Here is a 22,338-nt window from a genome sequence, read left to right on the forward strand (position 1 = left end):
TCTGATCTTCCTACCCTGAATTCTGGGCTTATGGGCACACCTACCACGGCTGCCTTATAAAGTGCCGGAGATTAAACCAAGGGTTTCATGAATACATCTCCAGTCCAAATATTTTTGGGTTTTGTTTTGAGACAGAGTCTCACTGCTGCCCTGGCTGTCCTGGAACTGGCTATGTAGACCAGGTTAGCCTTGAACTCACAGACAGCCTGCTTCTGCCTTTTGAGTACTGGGTTTAAAGCCATAGGCCACACCTGGCTTAAGTGTGAATATTGTAAATGTTGAAAGAAAAGCAAAAGAATTATTCCTTGACTTAGAAAAATCACACAAAGCTCACATCTCAGTGTCCCTGGCGAGGCTCCCAGGGGGTGTCGGGGTGAGTGTGCGTGTATGTGTGTCGCATTTGCCTATTTCAGGTGGAGGCTTTGGCCACACAGGGCAGCATTCAGAAACGGCAGCAGTGCCCATCTGGTCACAAATCACAAAATACAGCTTTCTGGCGTATCTTCCGGTCCCCAGGACAGAAAGTGACAGTTCCAGTGAGTTCCCACTTTGACAGGCCAAGAGGAAAACAAACCCACACAATAAGGGTGACCCCCACACACACAGCACCAGAGACCCCCAACGCACAAACTTTGTCCCTTCATCTTTCTTTCTCTGAGAAAGCGCTCCACTGTGCAGCGCCCCCTGGCCCCAAATTTACAGCAGGGCTCTTGCCTCCGCCCCCCCCCCCCCCCCAGCTAGAATTACAGGCGTGAGCCACTGTGCCTGGCACTTTGGGATTCCTTTGTCTTTTTCTTGTTTGTTTATGAGTTTTACTTTTGCCTGACTGCACATCCGAATATCACTTGAGCGTGCCTACTGCCCACAGAAGCCAGAAGGGGGCGTCGGATCCCCTGGAACAGGAGTTTCGGATGGGTGTGAATGTGGGTGCCGGGGTTAACCACTAAGCCTCGTGTCCAGGCCCCATGCTATCAGTTTTAGAGCAGATTAGTGTCTTTTCTCAGGCCCCAGTCACCTCTGCAGGCTTAGAACAAGATCCACCTGGCTAGCCTCGGAGGCCAGCTGGGGCTAGTGAACAAAAGGCTCCGTGAAGGCCAGGTTTACATTTTCTAACTGTGTGTGCACACGCCCCCCCCCCCCCCCACACACACAGATGCACAAACCCTTGCCATGCCATGCACACGGGGGTCAGAAGTCAACTTTCAGCAGTCAGCTCTCAACTCCCACTCTGCCAGTCAGGGTGCCCTGTTTTTCCTGCCCACAAAACCTGGGCTGGCTGGCCTATTATCTTCAGGGAGATCCTCCTGTCTCTGCCTTCCTCGCACTAAGGGATGCCGGGATTGCAGATAAACACCACAGCTGGCTTCTTGTGTGGCTTCCAGGATTGAATTCAGATGGTCGAGCTTGCCTAGCTAGAGCCTCTACCTGCCAAGGCACCTCCCAGGACCCCTCCTTTTCTTGTTTGTTCATTTTTTCAAGACATGGTTTCTCTGTGTAGCCCTGGAACACACCAGGCCGGCCTCAAACTCACAGAGATCCACCTGCCTCTGCCTCCCAGAGTGCTGGGATTAAAGGCGTGCACCACCACTACCCAGTTTCCCTAATCGCTTTTCATCTTCAAGTTCAGAGTAAACACCACTGCCAATAACTCACTACCTCGTTGTATGACCTTCTCTAAAACAGGACAAGAACAGGATCTCCAGTTTTGTCCCAGCCATTGGTAGCAACGCCCACAGAGCGTGGGAAAGGCTGAACCATGTTCAAATCCCTATCCTGCTGGGATCTCCCCGGGGGCCTCACTAGGTGCTCTGTCAGTGGGTGCGGTCAGGTTCAGGTCAGGATGTGCTGGAGTGGGGTCCCCTAACCTAGCACCCTCACCACACAGACAGGGCAAGGTCTGTGACCAAAAAGGCTGCAGCTGGAGCCCGCAGGAACTGGGACAGACGGGCAGGCTCTGCCCTCCAAGACAAGTTGACCTTGGACTTCTGTGAAAGGTCCTATTTCCATTGTCTTCTAGAGCTGGCTGACAGCTCTCCATCAGGACAGCCCTGGGACACCATGCCAAACTTGGGCAGACGGCTGCGGAACGATGGGCATAGAAAGGTGCCGCCTGTCAGCCTGGTCACCATGGCAACAGTGAGAACCTGTCCACTGTGCTGGGCTCCCTGCCAGGGCTCTGCATGTAACGTGCGCCCTCACCAAGGCCCCATTTCATGGGTGGGGAAACTGAGGCCGGGAGGTGAGAACCTTGCTGAGGTCACGCCGGGGACTGTGGACGGAGCACAGCTCACACCTGGGCATCTGGCTCCAGAATGGAGGAGGCTGCAGCCCTGCTGGGCCCCTGGCCTCCAGCCAACAGTTCCTCCCGGCGCGTGTGTGAGCCAAGCACATGTGCGCACTGAGTGGCACATGGGAGGCTGGGCACTGTCGAGACCCAGTCCAAATTCTCTGGCAGTGCCTCCGAGTTCCTGGAGTGAGTGGCAGCCAAAGCCTGCTAAGGAGCAGGAAGCAGAGGGACAGCCAGAAACGGAGGGCCCTGCCTGCCTCCCCGGGCTCCTCGGCCTCCGCCCCCGACTGTTTCCGGACACCCCCAGGGTCTGCAGGTCAGCCCCTGCAGCTCCTGGGGGACCCCCAGAGGGCTACCCCCCCATGCAGGAGCACAGGTGGGGACAGCCACCTCCGCTGGGGGTGAGCCTGGGAGGGATCGCCTCCGGAAAGAGCCTGCCAAGTGCTACAGAAACAGACGGCAAGAGGAGTCTCACGCAGCACGGAACAGATTGCGGGGTGTCGAGCTAGGGGATGTTTTAAAGAAATAAACCTCAGCTCCGGCTGCAGAAGCCCAAACAAGCCCAAACAACAGCTCCCGGAAGCAGCAGCCTCCTGCGACAGGCTGCCGCAGCGATGCGGAGCGATGTGCAGCGATGTGCGGGTCCACCCCGAGCTTCCTGAGAGGCAGGGCCACCGAGAGGCACCGGGCCACCTCGGGGCTCAGGAGGATCCATCCTTCCCAGGCACCTCTCAGGAATCCTGGCTGCTGCCTTCTCTTGGGACTCGGCTCTCCAACCAGCAGAGGGCAGCACCTGAGGGCGGGCCTCTAGCACCTGACCCCCATCCGATCCCTCCTCCGGACCTCTCTGTGACCGAGAGGCCTCCTAGCCACCACATGCTGCCAGGCCCTGCTCCTTCCCCCAACATCTCTCGGGCTCACCTGTCCTCTCCTGCCCTGTAGTCCCTGGCTGACCCTTCTTTCCTTTCTTGTCTGAGAACGCTGTGTGTCATGGGCGGGGCAGCTTCTGCCGGGGAACAGAGGGACAGGAACGGGCAGAGAGGGCTTGCCGAGGCTGTTCCTGCTGTGTTCCTCCCTTCTCCCTTGCTTGCCCTGGGAGGATGCCCACTCACCCTCGGGCACGCCTCCCTCTGCATGATGCTTGAACACACAAGAATCATCCGGCCATTCAGGAAGCAGCAGGGGGCATGTCAGCACTGTGCCACCTGGAGCAGGGCGGCGATGATGGGTGCTAGGAACCTTCGTGGCGGCCCCCGGGCACCCACACTTCTAGGCTCGTGGCTTCACCAAGCTTACTAATTCTAGACGCATCTTAGGTACTCGATTTCTCTCATCGGTCTTCACTCCTCTCCTCTGCATACGGGAGCAGAGGCTGCCCCGCCAACCATGCGTGGGAACACCGTTAATAATTCAGCCAGCAAGCCGATGCCTTGTTACACAGATCCATTTCCTCCCCAAGGCAAAAGCACTTACAGCATTAATTCCACCTTGTTCGCCCTTCAAGGTGGGCTGAGCCCCGACAAGCGTCCAGAGTCAGCCGCCACACCTGCGCCGACATCCACCCGACTGTCTCGGAAGCAGTCACTTCATTAGAATTTAAATCTCATAAACATTAATAAAATGAAACGTGCCACCGGGTTGTACGATACTAGGGCAGACACCCCGGGGACCAACCCTCATCCCTACCGCTGCAAAGGCAACAAGAAGACGCATGGGCCTTTCAAGACCCTCCCGACAGGTCTGGAGAGGAAGCTTAGCAGTTAGGAGCACTTACTGCTCTTCCAAAGGATCTGAGTTTGGTTTTCAGCACCATGCCAGGCCGTTCATAACCAGCTGTAACTCCCATGCCCTCTTCTGGCTTCCAAGGATACCTACATGCCCATAGCAAGCAAGCAGGCAAACAAGCAAGGAAACAAGAAAGAAGGAAGGAAGGAGGGGGGAGGAAAGAAGGAGGAAGGAAGGGCGAGGGAGGAAGGAGGGAGGGAAGCCCTGAGTTGGACACTGGCACCCACCTAAAAAGTTTGGAACCTTACTCTCAGCCAGGAGAAGGCCTACACACGAGGATCCTGACTTGTCAGATGGCCAGTTTGGCTGAATGAGACAGCTTCCAGCTGAAAGAGAAACCCTGTCTCACAAAAACCAAGGTGGTGAGCAATTTAAATCCACATCTGATGGTAACCCTTTCCTCCCCAAGCACACACATGCATGTGCAGGGAAACAGGAAGCCGCTTCTGAAATACATACATACATACATCATACATCATACAAATATCATGCGTACCCCCATATGCCCCACTGGCCTGCACGTGGCTGGGGTTTCAGCAGAGGCAGCAAGTGTCCAGCTGGGAGGAACAAGGCTGGACAGTGGGGAGGCTGCTGGGGTGGAAATACCCAAAAGCAAGAGAGAGAAGAGTGGGGTGGCAGTGGGCCCACACAGGCCCCTGCCCAAGATGCTGGCTTACTATCTCCCCTCTCCTGCTGCTGAGCCAGGCTCACCCGGGCCTTAGGCAGGAACACAGAACCCAGGGAAGAGGCCGAAACCCTGCAGGGGACTCAAGGACTGAGGCCAGCACATCCATCCCTCACCTAAACACCAGTCCTTCACTGGGACCCGCACCCTGGACAAGGTATGGAGAGCGACAGTGAGGACCTGTGGAGAGAGCATGGCCCTCACTGTCCCCAGGAAGAAGGCTCAGGTGAAATCCTGGGAACTGAAGGTGGCACAGCATCAGCACCTGGTCAGGCTGTTAAAGGCAGGCGAATCTCTGTGAGTCTGTGGCCAGCCTGGTCTACAGAGCAAGTCCAGGACAGCCAAGGCTACACAGAGAAACCCTGCCTCAGAAAACAAACAGATAGATAAATATATTTTTTTAGATTTGTTTTTTCGTGTGTTTTGCCTGTATGTATGTGTGTGTATTCTGTGCATGTCTGGTCCTCTTGGAGGTCAGACCACCTGGAGCTGGAGTTAGAGGCAGAGGTGAGCCGCCATGTGGGGGGTGGTGGGAACCGAACCCTGCCCCTCTGCAAGGGCAGTCTGTGCTCTTAACTGCTGGGCCGCCTCCAGCTCTGGGATGTCTGCTGTGAGACAGGCCTCACTCGGGTTGTCCCGGAGCCCTGAGCAGACCAGCCTGGCCTCTGAATTTACAGAGATCCGCCTGATTTTATCTCCGAGTACAGGGTGTGTGAACCAGCACACCTGGCTTAGGGCTATCTATTTCTCTTTTTTATCTAAAAAGTTTATTTTATTCCTGAAGTAACTCAGTCATACAACAAATATAATACGTAGAGTACTTCAAGTTTAACCCACTAGAACAACTGTAGACACTGTCTCAAGGGCCCCAGGTTCCACAGAAAACACATATATTTAACTAAAAATGCTCAGAGGAGAGAGACGATGGTGGCAGTCCCAGATACCAAGGTCACGTGACAGAGGAATAATACCATAATAACTTGGGGACGTGTTCAAAGTCTTTCTGGAGGAAGAATTTTTTTTAAGGTTTCTTTAATTTTATCGTATCTGTGTGACTGACTGCATGCATAGCTTAGGCCACCGGCAGGCAGTGCCCAAAGAGCCTGTGAGAGGACAACTGATCCTCTGCATCTGGCATTAACAGGCTGTGGTGAGCTGCGGTGTGGGTGCAGGGAACCCAACCCAGGTCTCCCGCAAGAGCAGCGAGTGCCCAAGGAAGAGCTCTCACTGTTGAAAGCCAAGGGAAGGAAGGGTACCAGGTCTTGAGGGGCAGAGGGAGGGTCCAGGGCGGGAACATGTAAGCAGCATGGTGCACTGGCCAACGCAGAGGCCTGCTTCGATAGTTTCTCTCAATCTGCTACCTCTGACGGTAGGGTGCAGCTGGGGCAGATTTGAGGCGAAAATTGGCCAAATGTCAGGAAGTCATTACACACTACCTGTTCTTTTCTTCCTCCCCATTTCACTGGAGCGTTTGCCTTCTACTCTGCCCTCACCGCACTTCTGGCACTCTAAACCCTCAGGCAGCCTGGCCTGCCTGCCCTCCTCCGGCTCCTTGTGTTGTCCACGCAGCTTGTTTCTGCTTGACCAGCATCAGAGCCCTTTTTCTGTGGCAGGAGGACTCTCTGAGCAGCCTGATCGGACTGTGAGCTACTGCCTGAACTAGCTGCCGGTACAACGAACTGGAGCAGCTTGCAGAAGGCGACAAATCCGTGAGGCTTCATTCCAAACAACCCATGGGGCCTTTTCTCTAAGAATAAACACGCCTAGAATTGACTGCTCAGCACCAAACTATTGTTCAGAATTTTGTGTAGCGAAAACCTGAAGTTGACTGTGCACTATGACAATGTCCCCTAACAGGTTTAAAGAAAGTGTGTGCACGTATGTTCATGCGATAATTTTTATTAGTTTCTGTGCTTATGGGTGTTTTGCCTGTGTATAAGCTATCTGTTAATTGATTTTTCTTTTGAAGATATAATCACAAATAGGATGTGTAAAACTAAAGACTGCCTTAGAACTGCCCTGTACTTAACACGGCATCTTTCTCCTGACCTGGCTATCCAACACAGTGGCCACTGGCCGTAGGCGCCACTTAAATCGGTATTACTCAATACAAACAACCAAAGCGCCTAGTTTTGGCTGGGGTTAGGGCTCAGCTGGTAGAGGGGGTGTCTGACGTGCAGGAAGCCCTGGGCGCCACCCCCACACTGAATACATCAGGCACAGCAGCGCACACCCGTAATCTCGGGAGGCCGAAGCAGGAGGTCCAGGGTTTCATGGGCTATCCTGGGCTATCCAGCACCCTGATTCTAAATATAACTAGATAAGAGTTCTTAGTTGCATATGCCCTGCTTCAGGGGCTCACAAGATTTGTGGCATGAAAGGCTATGGTGCTGGACAGCACAGATCTGGACTGTCCTCCGTGGCCAGAGTCCTGGAGACTCACTGGACAACCCCGCCTACGTCTCCACCCTTCCTACAGTTCAGCCATGGCGTCAGTCTCCCTTGCACTTACTTTCTGGTGTATGTGTGTGTAAGCCAGGGGTTACCTGAATGTCCAGTGTACAGCCTTTCTGCCTATCTGCTCACCACTTTAATATATGGTACCCAGAGAGGCCAGACTCTGAGTACACTGGATCCCTGCGTTACACAGGGCTCTGAGTTGCCAAGTGGATGATGAGAATTCCCCCATCCTCTGGAAAAGCAACCAACCAGTGACTTAATCTCTGAGCCTTTGCTCCAGCCCTACCTTACTTTGTTACTTACTTACTTATTTATTTATTTATTTATTTATTTATTTATTTATTTATTTATTTAGAGGCAGGGGCTAACAGAGCCCTGCTAACAAAGTTCCTGGCCTGAAACTCACAGAGTTCCACCTGCCTCTGCCTCCCGAGTGCTGGGATTACAGGTGCGTGCCACCACCACTGAGCCTTTTGTGTTTGTTTGGGTTTGGCTGGTTTTTGGTTTAGACAGGGCCTTTGGCTGGCCAGCAAGCCCGGGAAACCTCCTCTCTCTGCCGTGAGTGCTGGGGCCAGGGGCACAGGCTTTCCATGGTTCTGCACGGTGCTGGGGCTGAGCTCAGGCCCCAGGCTTGTCCCTGTTGAACCATCTCCCCAGCCCACCCTGGTTTTGGGAATTTCCACAGAGCAGCACGGACCTTGCCACCATGGTGGGTTCTTCTGTCCCGCACTGCAGGGCTGGGAGGAGGGGTCACAGACTGAGGGGGGAAGGCAGGCACACTCACCGGTGGGGTCAGCTAACATTCCTTTTCTCTAGCCAGTATGTGGGCCCTTTCCTTGTTCCTCAGACATCTGTATTCACTTTCCTCTTTCTGAAACGTAGGCATTTTTTTAGGACTCTTTCCATACTGGGTGTCTGGACAAGACAGGACAAACTGAATGTCTGATGTTAACCTCCATCCCAAGTGCAAGGCCAGCTCACACATGCGCACACAAACCAGCACACACTCACACCTAGCTGGCTCTTCAGACTGCACCCATTCCCCTTGAAAGCAAAGAGGTGACAAGATGTCCATGGCGTCGTCTCCCTCACCACCAGGAGCTGTGTTTCTTGACACCTTGGAAGGGACAGGAGGGCAGGGGGAGTCCAAGGCCACCAGAACCTGAGCCCTGTGAGCCATGCCCCATGCATCTACTCCCAAGAAGGCCTTGAATCAGCAGATCACAGTTCCAGGCTACTGCTGTGTCTCGGGAGGGGAGTTAAGAAGAAGACCTCAGGGCCTGGTACAAGGCTGCGCTTTCTGACAACCAGGCCCTGCCAGGCTAAATCCCAGAGGCAGCAGACAAATGCAGAAAGCCCAGGGGACCTGGAAATGCTTTTAACCACTCAGGCCTTCTGGGAGCATCCCACCAAGTAAGGACACGGAGAGGGAAGTGACTCTACCAGCTGGTCTGTCTTCCTCCTGGTCCATCAGCCACCACTCTGCCTGCACATGTTGTTCTTCAGTGCTGCCACTAGAGGGAGCCCGGGAGCCAGATGACCTGCCTGCCCTGCCCGGGCCTGGCCTCCCTGGGACTCAGTTCTCCCACTTCAAGATGCTGACTGGTGGGTCAGTCAGAGCTAAGCCTCTGCCCATCAGTACCCTCAGCCCAGCACATGGGACCTGCTCTCCCTCAGGCCCCTCCACAGCCAAGCTTCTCAAGGCTGCTGCAAACAGAAACTCCTTGGGGGAGTTTAAAATATAATGACCAACCAACGGGACCTGGAGGCCCAGGCCTGGTATCCCAGCTACTGGGAAGCTGAGGCAGGAGGATGGAAAGTTAAAAACATGCCTGAGCTGCAGTGTGAGTTCAAAGTCAGGTTGGACCACTTATCAAGAACCTGAAAAAGTTAAAAACAACAAGAAACCTGAGGCTGTATCTCAGTGGTAAGGGATCCTGGGTTCAACCTCAGTGCTGCAAAAACACGCTGGGGGCTGGGGACAAAGCTCCCCAGCTGGCCAGCATGCATGAGGCCCTGGACTAGATCCCTACCACAGAGTAAATCCAGCGTGGTTAACATGCAGCCTCAATCCCAGCATTCTGAAGGCAGGAGGATCGGAATTCATGGACATCTCAGCTGCCTATCGGGCTCAAGGCCAGCCTGGGCTACACGAGACCTCGTCTCGATAAACAAAACATGCTGCTCAGACAGCCCCATGGACTCATGGGTACTGGTCTGGCCTGGGTGAAGCCTGCGCACGAGGGGTCTCCCAGTCTGGGCATGCCTGTCCTCCGCATTCATAGACCCAGCAGAGGAGCGAGATGGCACAAGGCAAACCATGCTGAGAAATGCAGGTCCAGGGCCCACACCCTTCCAGGACCTGCTTCTGCTAGAAACAAAACCTCCCATCATGCACAGCGGGGCACTCAGGCTGGAGCTTGGAAGCCAAACCCTCAGCTGTGCTGGGCTGGGCTGAGCTGTGGTGAAAGCTTTGAAAGGTGTGGCCTGGCATAGGTCATTAGGTCACTGGTGGCGTGGCCTGAGAAAGATGACCACAGTTCTCAGGACCCTGATTAGTTCTCAGGAGGGGCTGTTATATGATAGATAGATAGACAGACAGACAGACAGGCTAGCCCGCCCCTCCTGTGATGTGGCCTCCCACTTTTAAGGGTGACTTTGGTGTTGTCCAACAATGCCTCCCCAGAAGCCAGCGATGAGCCTGCAGCTTCTCCACTAGAAAAGGGCTTTTAGCCTCTAGAACAGTGACCTACATGTACCTTTTATTTGTATTTACTCTATTTTATGAATGTTTTGCCTGCGTGTGTGTGTGTGTACCGTGTCTGTGTCTGGCACTCACGGAGGCTTTAAAAGTCACTGGATTGCCTGGAGCTGGAGTTACGGGTGGCTGTGAGTCGCCACGTGGGTACTGGGAACTGAATTTGGTCTTCTGTAGGAGTAACAAGTGCTCTCAACCACTGATGTGTCTCTCCAGGCTGTTTTTAAATGTTTGTGTTAAGAGGGAGCTCAGGCTCACAGCGGGCAGGAACAGGGAAAGGGAGGGAGCCTGGGGACACAAGAACCCAGAAGTGACAGCCAATCAACTGAGCGCTCGGCGCAGGCGTGATGTGCATATTATGGTCTGCATTATACAACGGGAGGCAGGGGCTCCTAGAAGATAAGCCTGTCCCCGATCCATGCCAGGCAGGGAGCCAAGGCTCAGCAACACCTCAACCCCTGACTCCTAGATCCCAGATCCTCCCAGGATGGAATGCTGGGCAGAGAGCTGGCTCGGTCCTGCCTGTCCCCAGCCACAGACTAGGCTACAGGCAAGGGCAGGCAAGGCCACCTGGATCTCAGCCTGGGTGAGCAACAACGGAAAGCACCACTGCACTGCTGCATGGCACCACCAGGGGGCGCTCCCAAGCCTGCCAGCCTAGGGTTACTGAAGGTTTCTTCTTGGTCAAATCCTGGCTTGGTGACCCTCAACAGGCCTGGAATGCCTACTATGGCCAACTGCTTTGTTTCACTTGCATTCTCAAACACCAAGACCAACGTTATCACCCCCTTAGGCTTTAGCAGACCGTGTCTCCTCAAAGAGGTAAAATCAGGACAGACTCCATCTTGAATTCCTAACTGCTGCAGCCAGCAAGGCATCCTGTCTCTCTGCTGTGCCCTCTGCTGACTGGCTCATTGCATGATGACATGTTCCAGCCCTGATGCAGCCCCAGCTCGGTGCCAGTCCCACCTCCAGTGAGACGCCGACCCCTGAGCCTCCCTCCCTTCGCCTAATGCAGGGGCAGCGCCAGGACCTGGCTCACAGAACGGACATGTGTAATCAAGAGCTGAGTGACCACAATGCCCACGGTGCTGCAACACTGATATCCACCACAATCCCCGCTCAGTTGTGAGCTCAGTAATTAACTGCACACGCTCTGGCTAGCACTGGCCCTCACCACCGTCGTTTAGAATCGTCATTTTACCTAAATCTAACAAGCTGAGGACCCATGTCTGGGATATAGGAGACGCTGGTATCAGATGTGTTCACCCTTGGGTGTCCTGGGTTTGTGTAGTTACACGTGCACATATCTACCTCTGTGGACCTGTGTGTGGTGATTTCCAAAGAGATTGTCCTGCAGGGAAGCTCCACAACGCCAGAGCTTCAGGAAGTCCCTGAAACTGACAAGATTTACTAGGCCACTCCCTGCCAGAGTAAACAATAAAAGCTGAGAAAGCTCCTCTGAGACTGAGGAAGGCTGCAAAGACGACTCAAGCACCAGACCAGCTGCCTGGGGGAGGTTTGGACCAGCTGAGGCACCTGGAAAGGAGTTCTGAAACTGTTGAGAACAGGCTTCCCGGTTTCCCAGCTTTGTGACTGTCACCGTGCTGGGGTGAGCATTGGTGACGCATCTGTTTTGAATCATTTCTGTTCCTATAAGTGAGCCCTCATCCAATTCCTGTACATAACCCCAGGAGAAGTCACAGCTCACCCAGCTGGACTTGCTGTTAGCCACACTTTGGCCCATTGTGGGCTCCCTATTTGGGGTGAGCACACGTGTGTGTTGTGTCTCCCCAGGTTCTGTTGCACAACAGGACCTAAGAACCCCGGAGACACTGCGTGGCATGGTAGCAGCCCTCCTTGATCAGACACAGCACCTTGGGCCCGCAGGCCGGAGGACCCTCTCCGAAAGGTAAGCCGTCCAAGGGCAGCACATGCCATCCAGACACCCAGCTCCCCGTGGGGCACAGCAGACTCCGCAGAGTGAACACTGTAAACATTCCGTAGTCGAACACCCAGGCTTCTACCTCTACAGCTGCCAACAGGGACGAATCCCAGTGGGCCCATGTGTCAGGCAGTCTGCCAGACACACCCTGTGCACAGAAGGGAGCCAGGCACCAGCCAGGCACCCTCGCAGAAGCTCACAGCACCACCCAGGCTCACAGGCAAAAGCTCACCCGGGGCTGAGACACACCCAACACTCTCCTGGCATAAGAACAGAAAAGTCCCGAGAGTGATCCCGAGAGTGGGATCTTGGTCAAGGGCCACAAGACCAGGCAACAGCCCTGGGTACGGAGGCTGTGAAAACGGAAGGGACAGAGAGGATGAGGGCTGGGGAAGACGAACGCAGGGAGCCATTTGTATCTTTCTCAGTCCCCACATACCGGCCCTGAGCCGGAGGCCCGACCCTATGGGCCGAGCAGGTGATAAAAGAGCCATTCCCTGCAACCCAGCTCAGGCCTTGGAGCTCTGCGTCAGGACTCACCTGCCCTCGCTCTCCAGAAATGCAGAGCTGTTCCCCTCTGTGAGGGCCGCACTGATGGGGGAGAGGCAGAAGGGGGAGGAGAAGGCGTCAGAGTCAGAGTCGAAGGAGCTGTCCCTGCTCACGCCGTCCACCGACAGCTCCAAGGAGCCCTCTTCCTCCACAGCCTCAGGCCTTGGCTCCCGGCCGTCCTCTGTGCCATCCTGCGAGCTGACAGTACACAGGATCCCAGAGTCGCTGTGGACAGGCTGTGACGTGGGCAGGGTCCCATCCACCTCTGGGCCCTGGGCCAGCTTCTCCCGCTCTTCATCTGTAGGGCTGGTGCACGCAGCATCCTGCGTGTCCCGGATCGCCGCCAGGATGTCCTCGTCTTTGGGAATCAGGGGAGGCCGGGGCTCTGTGGGAGAGGGTTGGTAGGGGGCCCCCAGGCTCGTGGTGCGCCGCCGGCGAGGGCGAGGCGCCTTGCGTACCGGGGAGCTTTCAGGAGTGATGTAACGTAGGGCCTCCTCGTCCTGCCTCTGGATACGAGAGTTGGGGACCCATGCCAGGATGAGGGTTGTCCCCAGCAGCTCATCTTTCTCCATGTACAGACACAGGTACCCTGCGGGGAGATGCAGGATAGACGGTCAGGGGCCGAGGCGGGTGTCCGGGGGGCAGGGCGGGCTTCCGGGGGACGGGGCGGGCGTCCAGTGGGTGGGGCAGGTGGCAGCCCAGCTACATGCACAGCTCTAGGAGGAGGGAGGCAGATGGGAGGCCCAGTCATGACAAGAGCAGATCCAAGATGGGCAGATGGGTAGCGCGTGGGCCTCCTCCACTAGCCTGGCGTTCCTGGCTTGTTGTTTTAAATGCAGTTTTTGAGGAAGGGACCACTCTGAAGGCTGTTGGTCAGCATCAAGCTCTGGGGGAGGATGGCATCTCCCAATGCAGCCCCGGGCTGTTGGGGGTATACCGCTTCCTGGGCTATGACACACCATCCCCAGGCTTCCCCGATTCAAAACCGTTTAAGCAAGAGCCAACATCAACCACATATATCCCCGAGGACTTGAACTCCTGCCAAAACCCCCTTGGCACGCTTGTGTGTTTGGCAGCGGTTGGGAGAATCAGCCAGCTGTTCAGAACAGCCACATGACAGGGAGGCTGCTCCCACAGCCTCCAATCACACGGCCTTGGGGTAAAGAAGAGAACCTCCACCCTCTATGGCAACACCAGTAATGCGCAGCTGCTGTGAGTGGGCCCCCCAAACCCTGAACTCACAGCCTAGAACCCTGCCATGCTTTGCAGGGGAGGCTCCTGTCCCCAGCTTGTCCCCAGTCCGCTGGGGGGGGTCTAGTCCCCTGGACCAGCCGCCTGCATGCATGCTCCCAGCTGACCCTTGTCTGTTGGGCCCCTCTCGTTCGCCCCTTGCTTAAGCCCGTTTATAATGTCTTCGCTGAGCCTCGGCTGTGCCTCACAAACAAGCTGGTTCTGAAGTTCCTTTCTGTGTCAAAGCCACTGAGCCCATATTGCCCTAAGTTGAGCCCCTGAAAAAGTCTAAGGAAACTCATCAGGCACCTGGAGGTGACAGCAGAAGCTGTGAATCCTAGCACACTGACAGCAGGGGGACGTCCCCATCCCTAGAGACCACAAGTGCACCAAGAATGGCCACACAGAGGTCCAACACACAGCGGCTAGGAAGTGTGCCTGCTGGTCCTTGATCCTTCAAATGCTAAAGGCCAGGGGCAGGCAAGATGACTCCCTGGCAAGAGTGACTTGGTCCCTTGGACCTTAGGCCTCCCCTCCCTGGCCTGGGACGCCTGACCCCTGTCTCACCTGGGTGGTGCTCCCCAGGGCCCTGCAGCCCCTCGGGCGCATGCACACAGACATTGTTCTTGGAATAGATGATCTCTCCATCCAGGATGGAGGGGGACCCACCACTCCCCCCCGTGGTGAGGGTCAGGAGGTCCGAGGCCTTGGAGGAGGCCCTGCGAAGGAGGCGGCCCAGAGACATGGCTGAGCACACGTTTCCATCCTCTGGGTCCTTCAGCCCTGGCAAGGCTTGTCACCACCTGCAGGCGAGGAAGAGAGAAGTCACGAGGTCAAGGTCAGGGGCATGTGCTAGGTGTCAGGGCACAGCCTGCTGCCTTCTGGGCTCTCGAAGAGCATACGGGGACAGCCTCCCGGGGCCCAGCCAACCGCAGGCCGCTGGCATCTCTCCAGTTTTGAGCCTCTCCACATTACTTAGAGAGCTGCACCAGGGCCAGGCTTGGCTGCCAACAGCCCTCAGCTGTTTCCGAAAACCAAGCGGGTGAGGAAAGAAAAGAGGAGGAAGAGGAAGAGGAGGAAGAAGGAGGGAGAGGAGAATGGAGAAGAAAGGGGAAAAAAGGAAAAGGAGTAGGAGGAGGAGGGCACTTTCTCAGACCCAGAAACTGCATAAGCCATATAAACAATGTAGCCATATTTGAAAAGAGAAAAACTATTGAAATTAATCTTAATAAGCCACTAAATTCCAAATATTATCTCTTAAATATACCATTAAAATGAAAAAAAAAAAGAAGTGAGTAGAGAGACATTTCACACTTCAGACTGGGTCTGATGCTACAGCAGTGCCTGCCTGGCAGCTGGGGTGGCCGTGGCCGTGGCCTCCACACGGCTGCAGAGGCAGGCACAGCCTCCTCCTGAGCCTCAGCCCCACATTACTTAGGGAGCCGCATCAGCACCAGGCTTGGCTGCCAACAGCCCTCAGCTGCTTCTGAAAACCAAAAACATCCTCCCGAGGCACCGTCTGGCCACACTGAGGATAATGAAAAGAACGTGGTGGAAGTTTGGAAGGAGATTCCAAACACCGGGCTGTGGCTGTGAGGTACAGCCCGCTGCTGTCCGAGAAACAGCGAAGGCCTCCGGCCTCCGGCCTCCAGAGCCACGTGGGAGGTGGAAAGAGGCCCAGGGAGGCCTTCGCCCTCCGCGCGGGCACGCCTGCTGCTCCACGCTGGGATGGCTGGGTGTGCCACCGACCTCCCTCCCGGAGTGTTCTGGAGAGGCCTGGCCGCTTCTGAACAAGCCAGGGCAAGTCTGTTCCACATTAGCCAGGGCCATTTACGCTGGTGAGACAACTCTGATTCTCAAAACGAATATGCTTTTTGCCTCTTTCATCTAAACTAAACCAGCGCCTAGTGTCTGCTTTCCATCACACTGGGTGGAGGGACCCCTCTGTCTGTCTTCAACTCTAAAACCCTTTTTTGCACTGGGCGAGGCAACACCTGCCTCAAGTCTTCACATCCAGAAGGCTGAGGTAGGAAGGCTGTGAGTTTGAGGCCAGCCTAGACTGTATACGGCCTCACTGGGGGTGGGGCCACTGGAAGACTCAGCACGTCAAGACATTCACTGCCAAGCTTGATGACCTAGGTGTGATCCCTGGGCTCCACACGGTAGAGAGGATGGACTGACTCCCCTCCCGAAAGTTACCCCCTCGCTGCCACCCACCCACCCCTGCGTATGTGCACACACACGCACACACGCACACATAAAGGTAGGTAATGAAGTGTCCAGGCTAGCGTGTCTCAGTGGCAGAACACTTGCCTACCACGTACACATTCCAGTTTGGTCTCTAGCCCTGGGGTGAAAAGGTTTAAGAAAGTTAAGTGGGGCTGGGTGCGGCTCAGTGGGTACAGCTTAACCTGCACAAAGCCCCAGGGTCCACCCCCAGCGTGACGCGCGTGACCCGTGGATGCACACGTGCAGTCCCAGGAATGGCTGGGAAGTGGAGGCAGAAAGATGATGTTCAAGCGCATCCTCAGCTACATCGCAAGTTAGGGCTAGCCTGGGGTACATGTCTCAAAAAGTCAGCTACATCATGAGTTAAGGCTAGCCTGGGGTACATGTCTCAAAAAAAAGAAAAGAAAAGGAGATGAGAAAGAGGAAGAGAAGAAAGGAGGGAGGGAAGGAGGGGAGAAGAACGAAGGAAGGAAGATGTATGAAGAACACGTTCCCTCAAATAACATATAGTTTGGATTTTCCGAGTCCAGTCTAAAAATACAAAGATGGAAAAATCCCACCCACTGGTCCCACGGATTGGACACGGTCCCTGAGTCTCATGTGGTCCTAACCCCCAGCTCAGCATCCAAGCCCAACTCAGCATGGATGCTATCTGAAGAGGAAGTCAAGGTGTCCGGGTCACTGCTGTTCGGTCCAGGATGACTGGAACTCTCATAAACAGAAAGAATGAGGAGGCAGACACACCCTCACAGCCTCTGGCCTGGAAGACAGCCACCTACAGGCCGGGGACAAGGGTCATTTCCCTCCTGGCCTCAGAAGGCCCAAACCGGGCAGCATCTTGGCCTTGGGCTCCTAGCTTCCCAAGCTGTGAAGGAAGAAATGCTCACTGTCTGGGCTCACTGTGTGTGAATGTCGTATGGCCGCCCAGGAAGCCAAGAACAGGAAATGCCAAGTGCTGGGTTTTTGTTTGTTTTGTTGTGGGTGTGTGAGGCTGGGAATCACACCCCCTCCCGCAGAGGGCCCCACTCTAGCACTCAGCTGTATTTCTAGCCCTCAAGTTCAAAATCCTCCTGCCAGGGTGCTGGTGGGCTTCTGTCACCTTGACTCATCTGGGAAGAAAGAACCTCAGCCAAGGAGAGGCCCCCATCACACTGGCCTCCGGGTATGTCTCCGTGTCTGCCGGAGCACCTTCTTCATTAGTGACTGATGAGAGAGGGCCCAGCCCACTGTGGGCGGTGCCACCCCCGGGCAGCTGGTCCTGGCAAATTGAGCAAGTCACTGAGGCCAAGCCAGGAAGCTGTTCCACAACCTCAGGCTGCTTGAGTTACTGCCTTGACCTTGACAGTGACGTGGAAGTGAAAATAAACCCTTTCCTCCCCTAACTGCTTCTTGGTCATGGTCTTTGTCGCGGCAGCAGAGAGCAAACCAGGACCCGTGGCGTCCCCCATGCTGGGCTGTAGGTAGGCACCACCGGTGTTTGCATCTGCGTCACCTACTCTCAGTGACACAGTCTCACGTTTCCTGTAAACGGACGGTAGCCTGTCTCTGTGACTCCTCCAACTTCTCTTGTTCCCAGAACTCTCCTCAAGCCTCGGATCCATTACACAGGTCATCTTTTTTCTTGCTTTTCTTACGGCTTTAATTTTCCCAAACCACGCCGCTGATACTTCAGAGAGTTTGCACGGCACAAGCATCTACCCGGGGAAGCCTGGCAATGGACCGCCAGCCCCTTCAGCGCGAGCATTCACACCGGGTTTTATTACTGGAAGTGCTTTTGTCAGCGAATGATGAAAACGGAAAAAACAACAGCCTCGTAATGCTGGGCTGTCTGGGGCCCTCAGCTGTGGCCTGGAGCCCTACAGGTCCCCCGTTCCCGTTGCTACCCTCCAGACATGTCCATGCTGCACACCTGAGGAACACGTGTGAATTCACACACAGGACCTGTGGCTCCCACTCCCAGCATGCCCAATGGGGCAGGTCTGTGAGAGGCAGATGGCGGGGTCCACGAGCCCCCTCTCCAGGCTGTCACTATCACCCTCTGAATAGTGCCCTGAACGAAGTATGTGAGAGCTCACAACCCACCTACAATCAAAAACAGCAGGACCCACGGGAGACTGTTTCCTGGCCCCCAAAGTTTCTCCCAGAGGGCTGCTGACACGCATCTGGACCCATAAATCCACAGCGTGTCCCTGAGGCCTGAAGAGTCAGCCTTCTTGCAAGCAGCCTCCTGCACGCACAGCCCCTGCGGCTTCTCTAGGGAAGCCCCTGAACCCTGCTTTGGCTGCTTCGAGAGGCAGCTGATGCTAATTGGAACTCCAGGTCCATCCCAGCCTTATTCCTCTCTAGCCAGGGCCAGAGCTGCCAGCAGGCCCAGGGAAGAGATGGGCTGGGCGGAGGGGGTGGGAGAAAGGGGGGCTGCTCCCTTGCTCTCCCCTGCTCCCCCACTCCCAGCTCACACCACAGCTTCCTGCTTTGTGCCAGCTGCCACACCCACCACCTCGTGGTGAGGCAAGCTGGTGGAGGCAAGCCAGCCAGCAGAGCCTGGCCTGTCTTTAGGGTTCTGGCTCCAGCAACAGTGATTTTCTGCTCAGGGGCCATAACCTACCCCCAGCTGGGGAACACAGCCGGCAGGAAGACAAAGAAGCTCGGGGTGGGGGGGGGATGATGGCCGAGCAGGGAGAGGCCCGGCAAAACCCAGCAGCCCGATCGGCCAGCAGCACACAGGGGCCTGGCTGGAATGGCTGTCCACAGCCAACACTGCGGGTGGGGCAGTCCAGACTCTGTATCAGCAGGGAGCGCCAGGACACAGCTAAGCAGCATAGATACCACGAGAGGCGAACGCTCGCGCGTGTGTGCGCATTCGCACACACACACCAACACACACACACTCACATGGGTGCTGCCCGCCACACACAGCACAGCCTCAGAGCTGTTATCAGTTCTGCTCCTTCTCCAGCGGCACAAATAATGACACGTCAGCTGCTCAGGTTTCCAGCTGTCTCGAATTGCCTGCTGGACACTGTCAGTAAGAAGCGTGGGGGCTGGGCAGACCCAGGAGCCTCCCCTACCCGGCGGCCCAGTGCTCACATGCCCAGGCAGCACTGGGGGTTCGGAGCAGGTGTTCCCGGACACACTGTGGGCTCTGCAGGGTGCTGGGGCAGCAAGACAGCCTCGTCCCACAGGGCAGCCCCTCACCCAGCTCCGGCTTCTGGCCACCGTCCCCACTGCCTGACCACGGCAGAGCCTGCCTGTCCCAGGCAGGGCTTGGCTGGGTATCTAAACTCTATTGTCCCTTGGTATGTCACCCAAGCCAGGGACCAGACGCTGTCCTGTCACAGGCTCCTCTGAGCAACCAAGGAAGCAGGTACAGGAGCAACTGTGGGTCTCTGAGGACTTGACACACATGATCCGGAGGCATGATCCGGAGGGAAAGGCAGAGCCCTGTCAGTAACACCCTGCTGAAGGAGCACCCACAGGTCTGCGCCTCCTAATGAGCAGCAGCTGATGTGGGGACAACAGGAGCGAAAGGACACGAGGACACCCTTCTGCCCACCTGTCTGTCTTGGCATTGCAGAGCTGGCCCCCCACTGGTCCAAACCAGCCTACAGGATATACCAGCATCCTGTGCCCTGGTATATCCCACTTGTGACAGGAAAGCCTGCCAGGTGGCAGCGGGGCAAGAACATGGCAGGAGGAGTCAGGGTTGGCACGCAGCCTTGAATTATCCTTCCAGGATCCTGGCTGGACGCTGTGCTCCTCCACATATCATGGGCCCTCACTTCCATGTGTGCAGGGCTGCTGGAAGATTCCAAAGGGTGTCCCCAACAGGAGCGCCAAGTCCCCAAGGGAGATGGGGAGTTACGGCTGGAGTCTGACATTCCGAGATGGCAATGCCAGGGGCTCCACAAGGCCTGATGGCCCAGGGGCAGAAAGACAGAAGCATGGGAAGGGAGGGAAAGGCTTACCAGGAAGGAGGGAACCTCAAGTCTCGGGCTGGCTGAAAGGAGCAGATGCAGCAGGTGAGGAGGCAGGTTGGGGAGCAGGTGAGGGGGCAGGTTGGGGAGCAGGTGAGGGAGCAGGTGGAGGAGCAGGTACAGCAGGGAGGAGCAGGTGAGGGAGCAGGCGAGGGGACAGGTGCAGCTGGAAGGAACAGGTACAGCAGGGAGGGGCAGGTGAGGGAGCAGGTACGACTCAGACCTCAGCCTGGGGTCAACCCTGTACTGGTCAATCAACACTGAGAGCAAACTTAACCCCCAAGACCTAAGAAATGGTTAAGGTGGTAAATTCTGTTATCGAATGTACTAGTTAAAATAAAAAAACAAACTTGGAAGCAGAGTCAGGGGCTTTACACAGGTACAAACAGTTCTTTGTAGATGTTTAATTTTTCTAAAAACCTGAAATTGTTCTTAAAAAAAACTGTTCTTAAAAAAAAATATATATATATATTTATAAATATATAAATATATATATATATAGTTTAAGCGTGGGAGATGGCTCTGTAGGTTAAGGCATGTGCTGCCCAAGCCTGACTCCAAGCTCAGATCCCTGAGAGAACAAGAAACAGATCCCAGAACTCCCGGACAGGTAGCCTGGGGCGCATGATGCGACAGATACAGGAGGTGTCCTGCCTCAGTGAGATGGAGGGCAAGACCAGTGAAGTGGTCCTCTGAGTGCCTCACTCGTGCCACACACGTGCTCTCACCGTGAACACGAGCGCACATACATCGTGCACACATGTACAAAAACATCTGCATGCAGTCTGCCGCACCAGTGGCCTGAACGCGGGTTCTTCGTTCCAGACCTGAGAAGAGCTAAGCAGACAGACTGGGCGCCCTCCCGGGAGCGCTGCTCCGCAAAGGAACTGAAAACACCAAGGAGCTTCCCGCACTTATCACTTCGGAAGATGCCAGAAAGGCCACACGCCAGCACCAGGCTCAGCCTCCGTAAGCCCAAAACCTAAGACCCGAGGAATGCACACACAAACACACATGTGCACACACACAAAAGCCTATGCCCTGTTTTGGGTTGGCTGGTTGGCTGGTCTGGTTTTTGCCAACTTGGCATAAGCTGGGTTACCTGGGAGGTGAACCAAGACACTGCTCCCATTAGACTGGCTGTAGGTGAGCAGTCTGCAGGGTGTTTTCTTGGCATGATACAGGTGAAGATGCAACTTTAGGCATGACAGAGGAGCTCACTGCAGACAGGTGGCCTTGATGGGGTAAGGAAGCAGTTGGAGCAAGCCACGAGGAACAAGCCAGCGAGCAAGCAGCATCCCTCCAAGGCTCTGCTTCCGCTCCTCCCAGACCTCCTTCAGTGAGGGGCTGGGCTGTGGAGGTTTAAGCCAAGGAACCCTTTCCTCCCAAAGCTGCTTTCAGTCACGGTCTTTATCGAAACAACAGAAACAGAACTAAGATACTATTCTTCCGTTAGTTTGCTTTTTAACAAAACGAGCGGGACTGACAGGCTGTGTCGAAGGCAGGCCGGGGAGCCCAGTGATCCAGCCCCCGGGAGTCGGCAGGCGAAGGACCAAGCAGACCACCACCGTGAAGAGAACACCACTGAGTTCCGGGCAGTGCCTAGCCGCCTGAGCCGTGGCAAGGAGACCCTCTCAGCGTCTCTGGATTCAACACACACGTGACCTTGACCCACAGCAGCACCGAGGGGTTTGTGCCCTGCCTTCCTGAGGTCACAGACTCCAGAAAGGCTGCCAGGTTCAGGTTCCCTTCCACATCTGGGCTCCTTGTACAGGCCCGCTGCAGGAGAAAGGCGGGGATTTTCAGGCGTCATCGCCCTGAAGGTCCCCGAAAGACTGCAGTGGCTGACCACACACCTGACTTTGCAATCTGACACAGGGTCAGTGGACTCAAGAGTGGGACATCCAGAGAACGGGTCAGCAGCCAGAGAGTCATGGTCACAGCCGGAGAAGTACAAGGCAAGAACTTAAAAAAATGTGTGTGTGTGCACACCCATGGATGGATGGATGGATGGATGGACGTGGGCAGGCAGGCACTTGCCACTGTGCGTGTGGAGCTCAGAGGACAATGTCGGGGTCACACCCTCACTGCAGGCGAGGTAGCCCGTGGACGCCTGGGGAGCCCCTGACTCTGTGGACACTGGGAAGTGGGCGGCCCCACTCAGCTCGTGTGTGTGTGTGTGTGTGTGTGTGTGTGCGCGCACAGCACACACCGCCCAGCTACCTCCCACCCTCCAATATTGACTGGTGGGTTGCCTGAGACTCGGTCACATTACACAAGTCCCAGTGGCCTGGAACTTGTACTACAGACCAGGCTGGCCCAGAGCTTGTGCTATAGACCAGGCTGGCCTGGAACTTGTCCTATAGACCAGGCTGGCCCAGAACGCATGGGTTCAGGGCACAGCTTTGCCAGCAGTGAGCAGTGTGTCTCATGACC

The 22,338-nt window shown here is 55.6% G+C and overlaps 1 protein-coding gene across 2 annotated transcripts in view; it reads right to left on the reverse strand.

Moving 5' to 3' along the window:
• Tbc1d16 (TBC1 domain family member 16) overlaps positions 1-17,074 on the reverse strand; it is a 66,942-nt gene extending 49,868 nt beyond the window's left edge. For both annotated transcript variants that reach the window (XM_055592419.1, XM_055592418.1), the window contains exons 1-3: positions 17,028-17,074; positions 14,267-14,502; positions 12,461-13,058 (exon numbers count right to left, since the gene is read on the reverse strand). In XM_055592419.1, coding sequence (XP_055448394.1) covers positions 12,461-13,058; positions 14,267-14,444 — 776 coding nt within the window. In that variant the 5' untranslated portion in view covers positions 14,445-14,502; positions 17,028-17,074. The remainder of the gene's footprint in view (positions 1-12,460; positions 13,059-14,266; positions 14,503-17,027) is intronic.
• Between the last annotated feature and the right edge of the window lie 5,264 nt (positions 17,075-22,338).

This window comes from Psammomys obesus, unplaced genomic scaffold, assembly GCF_907164565.1.
Source record: "Psammomys obesus unplaced genomic scaffold, mPsaObe1.curated_primary_1811, whole genome shotgun sequence".
In the NCBI taxonomy this organism is placed as follows: domain Eukaryota; kingdom Metazoa; phylum Chordata; class Mammalia; order Rodentia; family Muridae; genus Psammomys; species Psammomys obesus.